Source organism: Saccopteryx bilineata, chromosome 5, assembly GCF_036850765.1.
Source record: "Saccopteryx bilineata isolate mSacBil1 chromosome 5, mSacBil1_pri_phased_curated, whole genome shotgun sequence".
In the NCBI taxonomy this organism is placed as follows: Eukaryota; Metazoa; Chordata; class Mammalia; order Chiroptera; family Emballonuridae; genus Saccopteryx; species Saccopteryx bilineata.
The window spans coordinates 261,598,006-261,613,071 of NC_089494.1; the positions used below are offsets into that span (position 1 = coordinate 261,598,006).

The 15,066-nt window shown below is 54.7% G+C and overlaps 1 protein-coding gene across 3 annotated transcripts in view; it reads right to left on the reverse strand.

The window, feature by feature from the left end:
• Window positions 1-4,109: 4,109 nt before the first annotated feature.
• The window catches only part of EVC2 (EvC ciliary complex subunit 2), a 90,789-nt gene continuing 79,832 nt past the window's right edge, over window positions 4,110-15,066 (reverse strand). For all 3 annotated transcript variants that reach the window (XM_066280779.1, XM_066280776.1, XM_066280777.1), the window contains 5 exons: window positions 13,631-13,848; window positions 11,350-11,437; window positions 8,779-8,972; window positions 6,675-6,776; window positions 4,110-4,801 (listed from right to left, as the gene is read on the reverse strand). In XM_066280779.1, coding sequence (XP_066136876.1) covers window positions 4,534-4,801; window positions 6,675-6,776; window positions 8,779-8,972; window positions 11,350-11,437; window positions 13,631-13,848 — 870 coding nt within the window. In that variant the 3' untranslated portion in view covers window positions 4,110-4,533. The remainder of the gene's footprint in view (window positions 4,802-6,674; window positions 6,777-8,778; window positions 8,973-11,349; window positions 11,438-13,630; window positions 13,849-15,066) is intronic.

A 15,066-nucleotide genomic window follows, 5' to 3' on the forward strand; every position in this document is an offset into this window, starting at 1 on the left:
GCACCCATCTGCTTCTCCACCCCTCCCCCTCTCCTTCCTCTCTGTCTCTCTCTTCCCCTCCCTCAGCCAAGGCTCCACTGGAGCAAAGTTGGCCTGGGCGCTGAGGATGGCTCTGTGGCCCCTGCCTCAGGCGCTAGAATGGCTCTGGTTGCAAAGGAACAAAGCCCCAGATGGGCTGAGCATCACCCCCTGGTGGGCATGCCAGGTGGATCCTGGTCGGGCGCATGCGGGAGTCTGTCTGTCTGCCTCCCCCTAACCCTGCACTTCTCACTTCAGGGAAAAAAAAGCAATATGACATACAACAGTATTAAAACTATTTAATGCTTATGGATAAATATGCCAACAGTACACTGAAAACTCTAAAGCGTTGCAGAGGGAAATTTAAAAAGACTCAAATCAGAGGCGAGCTGTATGCATGGGTCAGGAGACTCAATCTTGTTACAACGTAAATTCTCCCTAAACTGACCTATACATGCAACACTATCTGAATCATAATCCCAGCAGGCTTTACGGTAGAAAAGTAATTCAGAAATTTGCATAGAAATGTAAAGGACCTATCATAGTTAAAACAACCATGTAAAAAAAAAGTTTATTGGCCCTGGCCGGTTGGCTCAACGGTAGAGCGTCGGCCTGGCGTGCGGGGGACCCAGGTTCGATTCCCCGCCAGAGCACATGGGAGAGGCGCCCATTTGCTTCTCCACCCCCCCCTCCTTCCTCTCTGTCTCTCTCTTCCCCTCCCGCAGCAGAGGCTCCATTGGAGCAAAGATGGCCCGGGCACTGGGGATGGCTCCTTGGCCTCTGCCCCAGGCACTAGAGTGGCTCTGGTCTTGGCAGAGCAACGCCCCAGAGGGGCAGAGCATCGCCCCTGGTGGGCGTGCCGGGTGGATCCCGGTCGGGCGCATGCGGGAGTCTGTCTGACTGTCTCTCCTGTTTCCAGCTTCAGAAAAATACAAAAAAAAAAAAAAAAAAAAAAAAGTTTATTTACTTAACATTACCAGATCTAAGACAAGAAAGTTGTAGAAATAAAAAAAATGACAACTGGTGTTAAACAACTAGATCAATGGACCAGAATAGAAAGTACAGCAATGACTGACTCCCATGTGTATAAACTAATTTTTGACAAAGACGTAAAGGCAATTTAGTGAAGGAACATCCTTTAAAAATGATGCTGTAACAATAATTGAACATATATAGGCAAAAAGAGAACTCTGATTCTTAGTTTGCTGCATACACAAAAACTCAGTATGGATCAGAGGTGTAAATGTAAAGCTATAAAAACTTATGTTCATATATGACTGTATACATGTTATACACATGCATGTGTGTGGGTAAAGTCCTTTGTGACTCTGGGTTGAGTCAAAATTTCATTCATACCGGAAGCATAATCCATAAAAGTTGATAGATTGGACTTTTATCAAAATTCACAATTTCGGCTCTTGAAAAGACACTGTTAAAAGAATAAAAAGATAAAATGCAGAATGAGAGAAAATATTTGAAAACCACATATCTGATGAGAATTGGTATCCAGAATATATAGCTCTCAAAACTCAAAAATAATAAAACAAACAACCCTCCCCCCAAAAACCAATGGGTCAAAGATTTAAAAGAGGGGTAGTCAAACTTTTTATACCTATCGCCCACTTTTGTATCTCTGTTAGTAGTAAAATTTTCTAACCACCCACTGGTTCCACAGTAATGGTGATTTATAAAGTAGGGAAGTAACTTTACTTTATAAAATTTATAAAGCAGAGTTATAGCAAGTTAAAGCATATAATAATAATTACTTATCAATTACTTTATGTCAGATTTTCACTGTTTGACAAAAACATCTTTATAAAACAACTTACTATAGTTAAATCTATCTTTTCATTTATACTTTGGTTGCTCCGCTACCACCCACCGTGAAAGCTGAAACGCCCCCTAGTGGGCAGTAGGGACCAAGTTGACTACCACTGATTTAAACAGATACTTCACCAAAGAAGATATGTGGTTGGAAAAGAAACATAAAATCCTAATTAAAACTGCCATACAATTGTGGAAAACAGTGTGGAGTTTCTTCAAAAAATGAGAACTGGAACTGCCTTATGACCCAGTGATTCTACTTCTGAGTATATATCTAAAAAAAACCGAGACACTAACTTGAAAGCCTGTATGTCCCCCCTCCATGTTCACTGAAGCGTTATTTGCAATAGCCAATATACAGAAGTGACCCACGTGCCCAACAGTCAAGTAATAAAAACATGGTGGTACATATATATATATGATATCATATATCTTGTGGAATATTACTTGGCCATAAAAAAAGGAAGAATGAAATCTTACCATGTGCACCAGCACGGATGGACCTAGAGGGTAGTAGGCTAAGTGAAATAAGTCAGACAGAAAGAGACAGATATCACATGATTTCACTTACCTGTGGAATCTAAAGAACAAAATATGTGAACAGATAAAACTGAAACAGACTCACAGATACAGAGGTTAGACGAATGGTTTTTAGCGGGGAGGGGACTGGGTAGAAAAGGGGAAGGAATTGAGACGCACAGATGGTTGGTTAGAAAGCCGTCAGGGGATGTGAAGGACGGCATAGGGAATACAGCCGATAATAATAACTAGGGATGGTGTCAGGCGGGCACTGGAAATATCGGGGAGGGAGAGAAATCACACTTTATAGGGTATATGCTTGTCCGACCCACTGTGCTGAATTCCTGAAACCAATACAAGATAATGCGGAATGTAAACGGTAATTGAAAAATAACAGGATATAAAATAAGAAAACACGGCCATGGGAAGTGCTGTTAGAACGGCGAAAATGAAAAGGACTGGTGTATCCACTGAGGCGGAGACGTGCAGGAGGCGGGCTTTACAGACAACGCTGGTGCCACGCCAACTGATGACGAGGGCTTTACAGACAACGCTGGTGCCACGCCAACTGGTGACGGGCGCGGCCGGCCACAGCCCGGCAGATTCTCATCAGGTGTAACCTGCACTTATCACGGGATCGGGCCATTCCCTCCGAGATGAGGGCCCACGTCCAGACGAAGACGTGTCCATGATGTCCGCCACAGCTTTGATGGTACCAGCCAAATCCTGGAACAACTCAAACATCCACCGACAGGTGAACGCGTCAGCGGCGAGCGATCTCTCCTTACGACCTGTGCTCAGTAATAGTAACAGTGAGCTGCCGACGCGCACAACGCGGCAGGTCAGGGGGTTCCTGGGGGAAGTCCAGCCCCGGCACAGGGCCCTGTCCACCATGCTGCGTGCACGCTCATCGGAAGGGCAACTAAGACCTGGCCCTCACATTGCCAATGGGACGCCTCGCGGCAGATCAGGGTTTGAAACGTTGGGAGACCCAGGTTCAAAACCAGGATTCCACCCTTACAGGTGGTACGATCGCAGGCGAGTTACTTCCCGTCTGAGTCTCAGCCTTCCTGGCTGTTCAGTGGAGCAATGCTACCCTCCTTGCTGGGGGACCATGAGGGTTGAGGAGTGGGTCCAAGGAACTGGAAGGGGCTAGCAGCAGCTTGTACGTAACAGGTGTTTCTTCTACCCCTTTGCCGGTGATGGGATTCTTGCCCAACTGTTTCCCACCCACAGGAAAGGCCCACTGCGGCCGCCTTTGTGTGGCTCTCAGAAAGGCTCACACCATGATCTGGGCCAGGCCCAGGGAGACCTCAGGGGCCTCAGTCACTGCTGTGAGGATGGGAAGGGTCAGGACACAGAAAAGCACATTGTGAGAGGTGAGGGCCTGCGTGTATTTGTTGGCAAACGGGTGGGGGCTGTTACGTGCCCGTGGATCGAGCCCAGGAGGAAGGACAAGGGTTGGGGGCCACAGGGGGCCAGTCGTAATCTCGCTGCGTACTAGCTTTACGATCTCGCACACATCAACCCACCTTCCCGGGCCACCGAACGGACTCGTTCGTAAAGAGGGGGAAATCACTCTGACTTGGATGGGAGATGTTTTCTGGCCACCGGAACAGCAGAGGGCACATCTCTGCTGAACAGCACCACGTGTGGCTGAAACACAAGGCGTAAGGAAGAGGAGAGGGGCCCCCGGCTCCCACCTACATTCAGCGAAAATGAGTGTTCCGTGGGGAAGAGCTCTGTGCCAAATACATTTATTTTTAAAATTCCCCTGATAAAAACAGAATAGGAAACAAGCATAAAATGTAAGGAGAGAGCCCTGCCTTCGACACCCAGCCCGCAACGCAGCCAGACCCAGTGGGGACGGGAATCAGATACAAGGTCTCTCCTGCAGGCTCTGGGCGACGGGGGCCAAGTGCTCATGGCTGCCCCAGGTTTTGTCATGTCCCTTGTCACCGCCAAAGAGAGTGGGCCATCTGGAAATTCATGACAGCAAACTGGGTCCTTGACAGTCGGGGTGCGGGCTTGGTGGGGTGTCTGCGTCTTCCATGAGTCATTTGTATTTGCAGGTTGTATGCCACACACACACACACACACACACACACACACACACATGGGCAGGAGAAACGAACCCTTCTGTCTGCAGACCCCTTGGCACTCTCCTGTGGGCTAGTCCACGCCCGAGGCCCAGGTGGCCTTCTTGGTGTTTAGGAAGTTCTTCTTCTTCCTGGGAGGGGCGCGTGGCGAGAGCTCTGGTCCCTCTGGGTTTCTGAAGATAAACACCTTCTCGCCTGTGTTCCATAAATCGATGGCTTCTGCCCCGACGACGGGCACAGGCACCAGCTCGCCCCTGGCCTCCAGGGACAGGTGCGGCCAACTCCCTTTCCCAGAGAACAGCGTTCTCTCTGTGAGAGGGGGACATGACTTCTTCAAGATGCTAAAAACAAAACACACACACACAAAAAAACAGAAGATCACCTTGGATGTTTCTGGCAACTGCTACTCCTGAGTGCCTCGATGGAGTTTCCTAGCAGGACCTCCTTGGTCCCTAGATCCCCATCAAGTACCGTTAGAAAGAAGAGTTTTCTTGTGGGTCACCAGATTGCCCCTGGAATGAGCTGAAGCCTGGGGGCAGTGGCGTGCTGCAGAGAACTCTTACTGACTCACGACCAGTTCCGTTTCCCGACGTTCGGGGTGCCTGTGGTCATCACATGATTCACTTGAAATTCGCCCCAGTGGGAGCATTTACACCACAGAAATGGGCATGTGCTACACAGGAGAGCTCCCGTCCCTCTCCCAGGACACCACTGCCTGCGGTCCTCACGCTAAACGCAGGCCGATAAAACCCGACTGCAAAGCCGCAGAAGTAAGGCAAGATGTCGTGTTAGAAGTAGGAGAGGGTGACACGCTCTGGGAGTGCAGCCCAGGAACGCCTTCGCTGTCCTCATCCTCATCCTAAGCACTCGACTCCTGTTCACTCTTTACATCTGCAGCAGCTGGAATCTCACCTTCTTGGGTTGGGCTCAATATCCCGACCTCGTTTCTTGGGGACTAAGTTCTGATACGCAGCCTATTATCACCCATGTCTCCAAGATTTCTCTCACGGACCCCTCAGAAAGCATGGTTTCGGCACCCCCACCTTGGCTCTGAGCAATTAGGGAAGGGGCAGGACTCGGGGTTCGACACTGCCCTTGGACATCAGCTGTCCCCCGGCACACACTGGGCATCATGGTTTAACCCATCACGAGTCTCCCTGATGTCACTGGCTCTCCAGCCGTGTGTAGCGATCTACAACCACTGCTCCCGGTGTTCCTCCGCTCGCCGGCCGTGCAGTCCCCACAGCTAATGGGGAAAGACTCGGCAGGGAAGCAAGCCCTGGCCTGGGGGTTTAGGGGAATACAGAGGTGGGCTGGATGTCCCCAATCCGGGCCTCTGCACCTGACCTCCGCGAGCTCCAGCCTGGCCACGCCCCCTCCCCGGGAGGCTCAGTGTGACCAGACGGCTATGTCGAGTTATACAGTCAGAAGTCTCTAGGCAACTACTCTCCTTTGAACGCCATCCCACTAAAGCATGTCCACTGGTTAGAATCAGGACAGTGACTCAAGTGCTCACAAAGGATGAGAGGGCATTCTCTCACGGAGAGCCACGTGGTCTTTAGGAAGGCCCGGCCCCCCGGCCCCCTGCCCCTCCCACCCGGGCTCCCTGGGCCTGGCTGACCCCCCCACCCACCCGAGCAGAGCAGGGCCCCCCCCGGCCTGGCTGACCCCCCCACCCGAGCAGAGCAGGGCCCCCCCCGGCCTGGCTGACCCCCCCCACCCGAGCAGAGCAGGGCCCCCCCCGGCCTGGCTGACCCCCCCACCCAAGCAGAGCAGGGCCCCCCCCCGGCCTGGCTGACCCCCCCACCCACCTGAGCAGAGCAGGCCCCCCCCCGGGCCTGGCTGACCTCCCCCCCCACCCGAGCAGAGCAGGGCCCCCCCCGGGCCTGGCTGACCCCCCCCCACCCGAGCAGAGCAGGGCCCCCCCCCGGGCCTGGCTGACCTCCCCCCCCACCCGAGCAGAGTAGGGCCCCCCCGGGCCTGGCTGACCCCCCCACCCGAGCAGAGCAGGCCCCCCCCCCGGGCCTGGCTGACCCCCCCACCCGAGCAGGGCAGGGCCCCCCCCCGGGCCTGGCTGACCCCCCCACCCAAGCAGAGCAGGGGCCCCCCCGGGCCTGGCTGACCCCCCCACCCGAGCAGAGCAGGGCCCCCCCCGGGGCCTGGCTGACCCCCCCCCACCCAAGCAGAGCAGGCCCCCCCCCCCCCCCCCGTTACCTCGCCTTCCGCCGGCGCGCCCACAGTGTCTTCTCTAATCCCTCGCTGAGCAGCTCTGCCCGCAGTTTGCTTTCGAGGGCGAGCCACCAGCCCTGGTGTTTCCTGAAGGCGAGAAGGGAGCATCTTATATTTTCAAAAGGAGTCGAATCTTCCCAACATCCGCCATCCTAAGAAGCACGACGTTCCATTTTGACACGAGGAGTTTGGGGTTTTCGGTGTTTGGGCTCCTACCCATTCCAGACATGTGGACCGGGCACCTTCTCTCGCCTGGTCCAGACAGTCTCTGCCCAGACTCATGGGACCTCAAGTCCAGAGGTCACAGACAGGTAACGGGGGACATGAGTCAGGTGAAGGAAGGTTGCTGAGAAGTGGGAACCTCTGAGTGGAGTATTGGCGTCCCAACAGAGGGAGCACAGGGAACATTCACGAAGCAATGGGGTCCTTTAGGTGATGTGCAAGATCCCTGGGTTGAAGTCAAGTCCATGAAGGACAGAGTGGGCCCAAGGGTCCTGTCTGTGCCCAGCTCTGGCCAGGCTCCTGCTCTGTGCAGCTGGCTCACCCTGCCCAGCCGGTGGTGCAGAGCCCCCTCCTGGGCGGGGCCGGGCTCTCTCTCCAGGAGTCTGACTCTCCGGCAGAGAAGGCTGGTCCGCTGAGGGCAGTGTCCCAGAGGGGACACCCTCATAGTCACCTGGTCCTGCCTGACCCTGGGACTGGGCGTGCGGAAAGGTCCCTCACACACCCTTTCATGCTGAGATCAGTCAGTGTCCGTGGCTTGAAACCCAAGACTCTGAAATGATGTCACAAGGTACCTGGGACACAAGGGACCTGCCTGCCTGCCCCCAGAAACTACGACATGTGAGCCCCGAGACTGGACAGAGCAGAGGCATGGTCACCTCCCAGAGCCCTGCTCGGGGCCTGACCCTGCCAAGAGCCGTGGCCCACCCCGTTCACATCTGGAACCGGACCTGGAAGCAAAGTCCCTGTGCAGAACCATCCCTGACTGAGGAAAACAGAGCCCACACTAAGAGCCCAGTAACATAGGGTCACACAGCATACACGCTGGAGGGAATTATTAGGGAGCTGTTCAAAATAGTATCTACGAAGGTGTTTCAATAACCGTGAAAAGTATGAATTTTTAATTCTCAGTAAAACAACAGGAAACTCAGTCTCAGTAGTGTGATAATTATTACATAAAATGATTTTGCACATTGACCAGAGTTGAAAGGAAATAAGAAAATCTGCTTCTGCTCTAAGGTTCTAGAAAGCAGGATGTAAGAGTGTGTATACTATGATTACTACACACACACACACACACACTCACACACTCACACTCACACACACACACACTCACACACTCACACACACACACACACACTCACGTCACACTCACACACACACACACACACACACACTCACACACACTCACACACACACGTCACACACACACACTCACACACACACGGTCACACACACACTCACACGGTCACACTCACACACACTCACATACACACACACTCACACACACACACACACACACTCACACACACACACACTCACACACACACACGGTCACACACACTCACACGGTCACACTCACACACACACTCACATACACACACACTCACACACACACACTCACACACACACACACACACTCACACACACTCACACACACTCATAACCCAGCAGAGCAGCACAGGCTGGAGGAAAAATTGTATTAAAATGCTAATGGTCATTTTCTCCAGCTGGGAGAACCAAGGATTTTCCTTTTATGTGTTTTTACTCTGTTTTTAACGTGTGGCTATTTTCCATCGTCTTGATTGTGTGTGCGGCATATTTACAGCCCGGGAAGCTTATTTTCTTCAGATGGCACTTGAAGAATAAACTGGGGACAGCAGAGGAAGTGTGGACAGAGCATGTGGGCCCTGTGGGACCTGGGGGAGATTGACAGTGATGTCTGGACACCTCCGCTGCTCGGGCCATGGAGCGCCCACGAGGGGAGGTGCATGCCGTGCAGGGCCCGGGGGGCCCACCCCCTCCCTCCATCTGTCTTGCTTCCGGAACCCCACCCCCTGTATCCCCAATGCAGTCGACACTGACTCACCCCCTCCTGCCCAGGTCGGCCGGCTCCCCACCGTCACCGTCCACCCCGTGGTCCGGCTGCTTCTGGCTGACCGAGTCCAGCAGGGCCAGCAGCTCGGGCTGCGGGGCTGTGGGCAGAGCCACGCTCAGGAGGCGGCGCAGCGTGGCCGCGGGCACCATCGTCAGCTTGGACAGGTACGAGGCCAGCCTCAGCTCCTACGGGGTTTAACAGCAGGGAGCTCTAACTCTGGTGAACAGCCAGTTCTAACGGATTACGGGGCTTCTGACGTGGTGTCCCAGGGAAATAAATATTTCAGGAGCGCGGCGGCAGAATCATGTTCCCAGATTCACAGGGCTGTCAAAACAATCTATGTGGTCAGCAGCCCTGGCTCCCCACCACATTTCCAAAGTCTTCATCCATCCTGACTGCCTGCAGCTCCCTCGCCGCGGCTAATGGCCCGGCCCGCAGCAGCGACCATTAGTCACGCATCCCTCTCCCACTCATGCTCCGAGAGGCAACACAGCACCGGGGTGTGGACGGCACAGGCTCCGGGAACAATGGAAATGTCCGGAAGCCACTGGGCTGTTCAACTGCAAGACAGCGAGATAATGGTGTCCAGTACCTTGCTGGGTCCTGTCACAGGGGAGATGGCCTGTCCTTTAGCTGTCTAGAACGTCCAGGTCAGCTCTCATGCCAGAGAGGAAGGGGCACCTTAGACTCACCACTGACCCTGACACGGCCGGTGCTGACCTGGACTTCTGGTTTGGGGCGGTTCAAGAAAAATATCCTCCCTCCCCCGAGGGGTCTATACCCAGTCCTGGAACTTGTGAATACATGCCCTTAATGGTCAGGGGTTTCTGTGGATGTGGTGAAGGACCTTGAGCCGCGACTGTGCTAGGCCACCCAGGTGCGTCCACCCTCATCATCATACAGACGCTTCAAAGGCAGGGACCCGCCCCCGCTGGGCGGCATCTGAGAGAGACGACGTAACAACTGCGAGGAGCAGGAGAGAGGTGTGATTCGCCGGCTTGGATAGTGACGGAAGGACGGCAGGTGCCTTAGAAGCTGGGCGCGGCTCGGCTGACAGCCAGCAAGGAAACAGGGCCCGTGCTGCAGCCGTGGTGGGCCGGGCACTGCCGGTCACTCCAGGAAGCGGGCAGGCTCCCCCCCAGAGCCTCCAGGAGGAACGCAAGCTGCTGACACTGCTTTCCGTCTGCCGCAGCCCACGTGGGCCTTCTGACCGACGGAATTCTAGGGCCACCCGCCCGTGTGCCGGGGTCCCCCTGCGCTGTGGGTGGGCCTTCTGACCGACGGAACTCTAGGGCAGCCCACCCGTGTTCTGGGGTCCCCCTGCGCTGTGGGAACCTGGTACAGCAGCAGTGGACTCTGAGTCGACTGCACACTGGGTGCGCCTGTGGACAGCTCTGGCCGATTCTGCTGGCTCGACACTGATAAGTGCCCCCATTTTCCCTGTGACTCCCTGCTGGGAAAAAGCTACTGGATTTGCAGCTGGGGGGTCCACAGGCCAGTGCCCCCTAGGACCTGCTGCAGGGACCTGAGGGCGGTTTGCTCTCTGGGAAGGAGAAGGCTGTCGAGGCGATCGCGTTCCACCTTTTCCTCTCGACCTGAACACGTACGGTGGCTGGAAGCGCAGAGAGGAAAGGTGGGAAGAAACACGGAACCTGACCCTGACACCACAGAACTGCAGGAGGTCAGCCGTGGGCACCTCCGTCCAAACTGTCACACGTCGGGTTTCCTGGAACCTACAGGAACCGGGGTGCCCACGTGGACACATGAAGCACACCTGGCCGACTCGGGTCATTCGCTCCGCACGTGGCTCCGTGCACACGGCCCCGGGGCCCCGTCTCTTGGGAAGGAGGAGACGCCTCCAACTCTGTCCAGAACGAGACAGATCTGCCGATCTCGACCCAGAGAAGCTGAGACGTGGCGAGCAGTCTCATGGGCCTCTGCATGGAACCCACGTCTCAAGGACCAACCTTTGTTCCTGGCGGAACCGACTCTGTGTACACTAAACCCCTCCCAGACTGAGAAGAGGAACCACGTCTGGGTGCCTGTTAGGTCACCCAGAGAAGGCACCGCGCGGGGCAACAGTTAGGACCGTCTTCACGGCTGTCGGCCCTGACGGAAGGTGCTCTAGGCGCCGGCTCTGCACGAGGGGCCGTGGATAGACCCACCCGGCCCTCCCCAAGGTGCCTGTGACCATCCCCATCCCACAGGTGAGGGAAGGTGCTCTAGGCACCTGCTCTGCACGAGGGGCCGTGGATAGACCCACCCGGCCCTCCCCAAGGTGCCTGTGACCATCCCCATCCCACAGGTGAGGGAAGGTGCTCTAGGCACCTGCTCTGCACGAGGGGCCATGGATAGACCCGCCCGGCCCTCCCCAAGGTGCATGTGACCATCCCCGTCCCACAGGTGAGGGAAGGTGCTCTAGGCACCTGCTCTGCACGAGGGGCCGTGGATAGACCCACCCGGCCCTCCCCAAGGTGCCTGTGACCATCCCCGTCCCACAGGTGAGGGAAGGTGGACGCTGAGGAAAGGGTCAAGTGACATGCCGGCAAGAAAGGTCCTCACCTGGCTGTACAGGGTCACGAAGGTGTCCGCCTCCATGCTCTCTAGCATGTCTTCCAGCACGACGCTGTTCTCCTGCTCCTCTCTCAAACTGGAGAGACACAAAACCCAAGTGTCATCATAAAGCCATCCTAGGGGAGCGTCTCGTTATTTAAATAACAGAGAATCCCAATCGAATCTGTGCTCCATTTCTATTAAATCCACGAAGGAGAGGTGGACAGAGGAGGCATACCCTCTCCTTCTCCAGACTGCTTTGCAATAATGTATCAGGGAGGACCCACCAGGACGGAGTGCTCCTCGAAGCGAGAAGCTGCGAGGCAGGTGTGTGGTGGACCTCAGGATGGCTTTGCAGCGTGGCCTGTGACCCTACTTTGAAAATGCTCAGGTCCTGGCTGGTTTGCTCAGTGGTAGAGCAGTCCACCCAGTATGTGGATGTCCAAGGTTCAATTTCCAGTTATGGTGCACAGGAGAAGCCACCACCTGCTTCTCCACCTCTTCCCCTTTTTTCCCCCTCCCTCAGGCATGGCTCAGTTGGCTCAAGTGAGTTGGCTCCAGGTGCTGAGGATGGCTCCATGGCCTTAGGCACTAAAAATAGCTCTGTTGCTGAGCAATGGAGCAATGCCCCAGATAGGCAAAGCATCACCCCATAGGGGGCTTGCCAGGTGGAACTCAGTCGGGGTACATGCAGGAGTCCGTCTCTCTCCCTCCCCTGATCTCAATTAAAAAAGAAAAGAAAATGCTCAGAATTAGTTGTCCTGGCTGTGCTCAAGAAGACCAGGAGCTGGGGTCTCGTCCACCGTGTGCCGTTGTGTCTCAGGAGACCCAGGGCCATCTCCCAAGGATGTCCTGGCTCTGACCCCAGAGGCTAGGTGGCACCTTTTCACATAAGAATCTCTATCAGGTTTCCTGACTTCCCCACGAAGGGCTCTGTCTAACCCACGCCTCAGCCCACTCAAGCTGGCATCTCAGATCATCCACCCTGTATTCTTGCAAGTGAATGCAACCCACACCCTCTGCAGGTACGAGTCACATCAAAAGCTTGGCCATCGGCTATTTCCTCCAGGAAGCGCAGAGCACGTCAGGGCATGCATTGGCCTACACCCTGCTCTCAATCAAGTGGGCAGCTCTGAGCATCTCCTCCTGCTCACAGGGGCTCAGCCCCTCATAAAATCACTTCATTGGAATAGCATTCCACTTTCAGGTTGAGTTTACACAGAAAAGTGTAATCAAATAAACTAAAATCACCTGTAATCTCACTGTTCGGAAACCACATCTATTACAATTTAGTCTTGTTTCCTTCCGATGAATATGTGTGCGTGTTTTCAGAAACGGGACCATCAGCATTATAATCCCAGCAGAAAATTGGGAAGCTGTTAAAAACTATTTTTCCTGCCTGACCAGGCGGTGGCACAGTGGATAGAGCATCAGACTGGGATGCAGAGGACCCAGGTTCGAGGCCCCGAGGTTGCCAACTTGAGCGCGGGCTCATCTGGTTTGAGCAAAAGCGCACCAGCTTGAACCCAAGGTTGCTGGCTCCCGCAAGGGGTACTCGGTTTGCTGAGGGCCCGCGGTCAAGGCACATATGAGAAAGCAATCAAGGCACATATGAGAACAATAAAGGTGTTGCAACATGCAATGAAAAACTAATGATTGATGCTTCTCATCGCTCTCCGTTCCTGTCTGTCTGTCCCTGTCTATCCCTCTCTCTGATTCACTCTCTGTCTCTGTAAAAATAAATAAATAAATAAATAAATAAAATAAAAACTATGTTTCCTGAGAGTTCTTAATGCCACGGGCAAAGGCTCACTGTCTGATGCTGGTTGAAAGAGAATGTAAAGAAATACCAAACAAAGACTGGTCCTTTGTTTCCTGATTTTACAAAAGCAGGACCCCAACATGACGGACCGGGGAGGCCAGGAGGGCCTCTGTTCACTGCCGTGGGCCCGCGTCACTGCCGGTGGCCCGCGTGGGCCGTGCGCTACGGTGACGTGAGGTGCTGCCGCCGGGACAGCCGGGTGAAGGGCACGTGCAACCTCGCAACCATTTTTGCAGCTTCTTGAGAGTCTCTAGTTACTTTGAAATAAAAAGTTTAAACACATTATGTTCAGTGGAACCCCAGTGATGTTATAAAGAAAATGAAGCTTAGGAAGATGTCCGGGAAGGACGCTGCCAGGTTGGCGGTCTGTGCCCGAGCACTGGGACGGTGCCTCCTCGTTCCGCTGAGCGTGAGCAGCCTGGTGCCCCCGACGCACGCACACCCCAGAGAGCCATCGGCCCGGCTCACCTCTGCTGGTGCTCCTCCAGGAACTTCTGGGTCTTGCCCAGGGCTCTTCGCAGCACAGCAGAGACCTGCCTTTCAGAATCCGTGTCCTCAGACTCCGTGTTCAGAAGCCCGGGCCTGGCACCTGCCCGCTGCTGCCCACTGGCCAGGGCCGGCTGCAGCTGGGCCGCCTCCTGCTGGGCCAGCCTGTCCTCCAGCTTCCTGTCCAGCTCCTGGAGCTCCTGCACACAGAGGGGTGGGTGGTGAGCCCCAGGCAGGTGGGCAGCCCCAGGCAGGTGGGCAGCAGGTGAGCACCAGCAACCTTATTCCACCTGCTGCTACCGTCCTCCCCACTCCAGCCTTGGGGAACAGTGCAATGAGGCTGCACCATGATTTCACACCCCAGGGCCTTTGCACATGCTGCCGCCTCCACCTGCAGTGCCTTTCCCTGTCTGCCTGGCCAATTCTGAGTCTTCCTTTGAGCTTTGGCTTAAAATGTGCCCCCTTGGTGAAGGGCTCCCTGAGTGCTTTGAGACGCACAGACCCCAGCTCAATGTGCCTTCTCACCACCCAGGTATATACGCCTGGTACAGAATGAATACTCGATCCTCTCAAACCCCTGCATTGAAGCCCTCCCCTGCCCCCCTGCCATGGGATGCTAATTAGGAGGTGGGGCCTTTGGCAGGTAATTAGCTTTGCTGAGGTCATCCATGATGGTGGGGCCCCTATGATGGGATTAGTGGCTTTATAGAAAGAGGGAGAGACCAGAGCTCCCTCTCTCTCTGTCATGTGAAGTGCAACAAGAAGCCATCTGCAACCCAGGCACAGGGCCCTCACCAGAAACACTCTGCTGCCACCTCCATCTTGGACTTCCAGCCCCCAGAGCTGGGAGAGAACAAAGGTCTGTGGAAGCCACAAGGCTCTGGTATTTTGTTGGGAGCAGCCAGAGCTGACAAGACCACACCCCGTTTTTGCAGTCGCCTGACATCACTGCCCCAGACCTTTCTGCTCGAGTGTGAGTTCAGGTACATGGCTTCAGGGTTTGTGTCCTTAACCACCAGACTATACTGCCTCTCACTGCCCAAACAGAAGTCGGCATTCTTAGGCTGCTGGAATCAGATTATCTGGGTACAAGGGATGGCCCACAGCCTGTTTAGGTGGGTAAAGGGGGCGGGGGTGTAGACAGGAGGGTCCCGAGCCACGGAGATGCAGGCAGACTGAACCTGTTATTCACTGGGGTGGCCAGTCTCTAAGCGGGATGGAGGGTAAGGTGAGGTTTAACCCTAGGAGGTCTTGGATGGGCTTCCTGAGGGGACGGAGTTCTTGATCCCCTGAAATACAGAATGTCTACCTTTCTGCAGAGGAGCCAAAGTTTGCATCAAATTCTCCAAAGGTTTCCACGCCCCTGAAAGGCTCAGAAACATGACTGGAGAACCAAGAGAGAAGAGAAGACCAGAGGA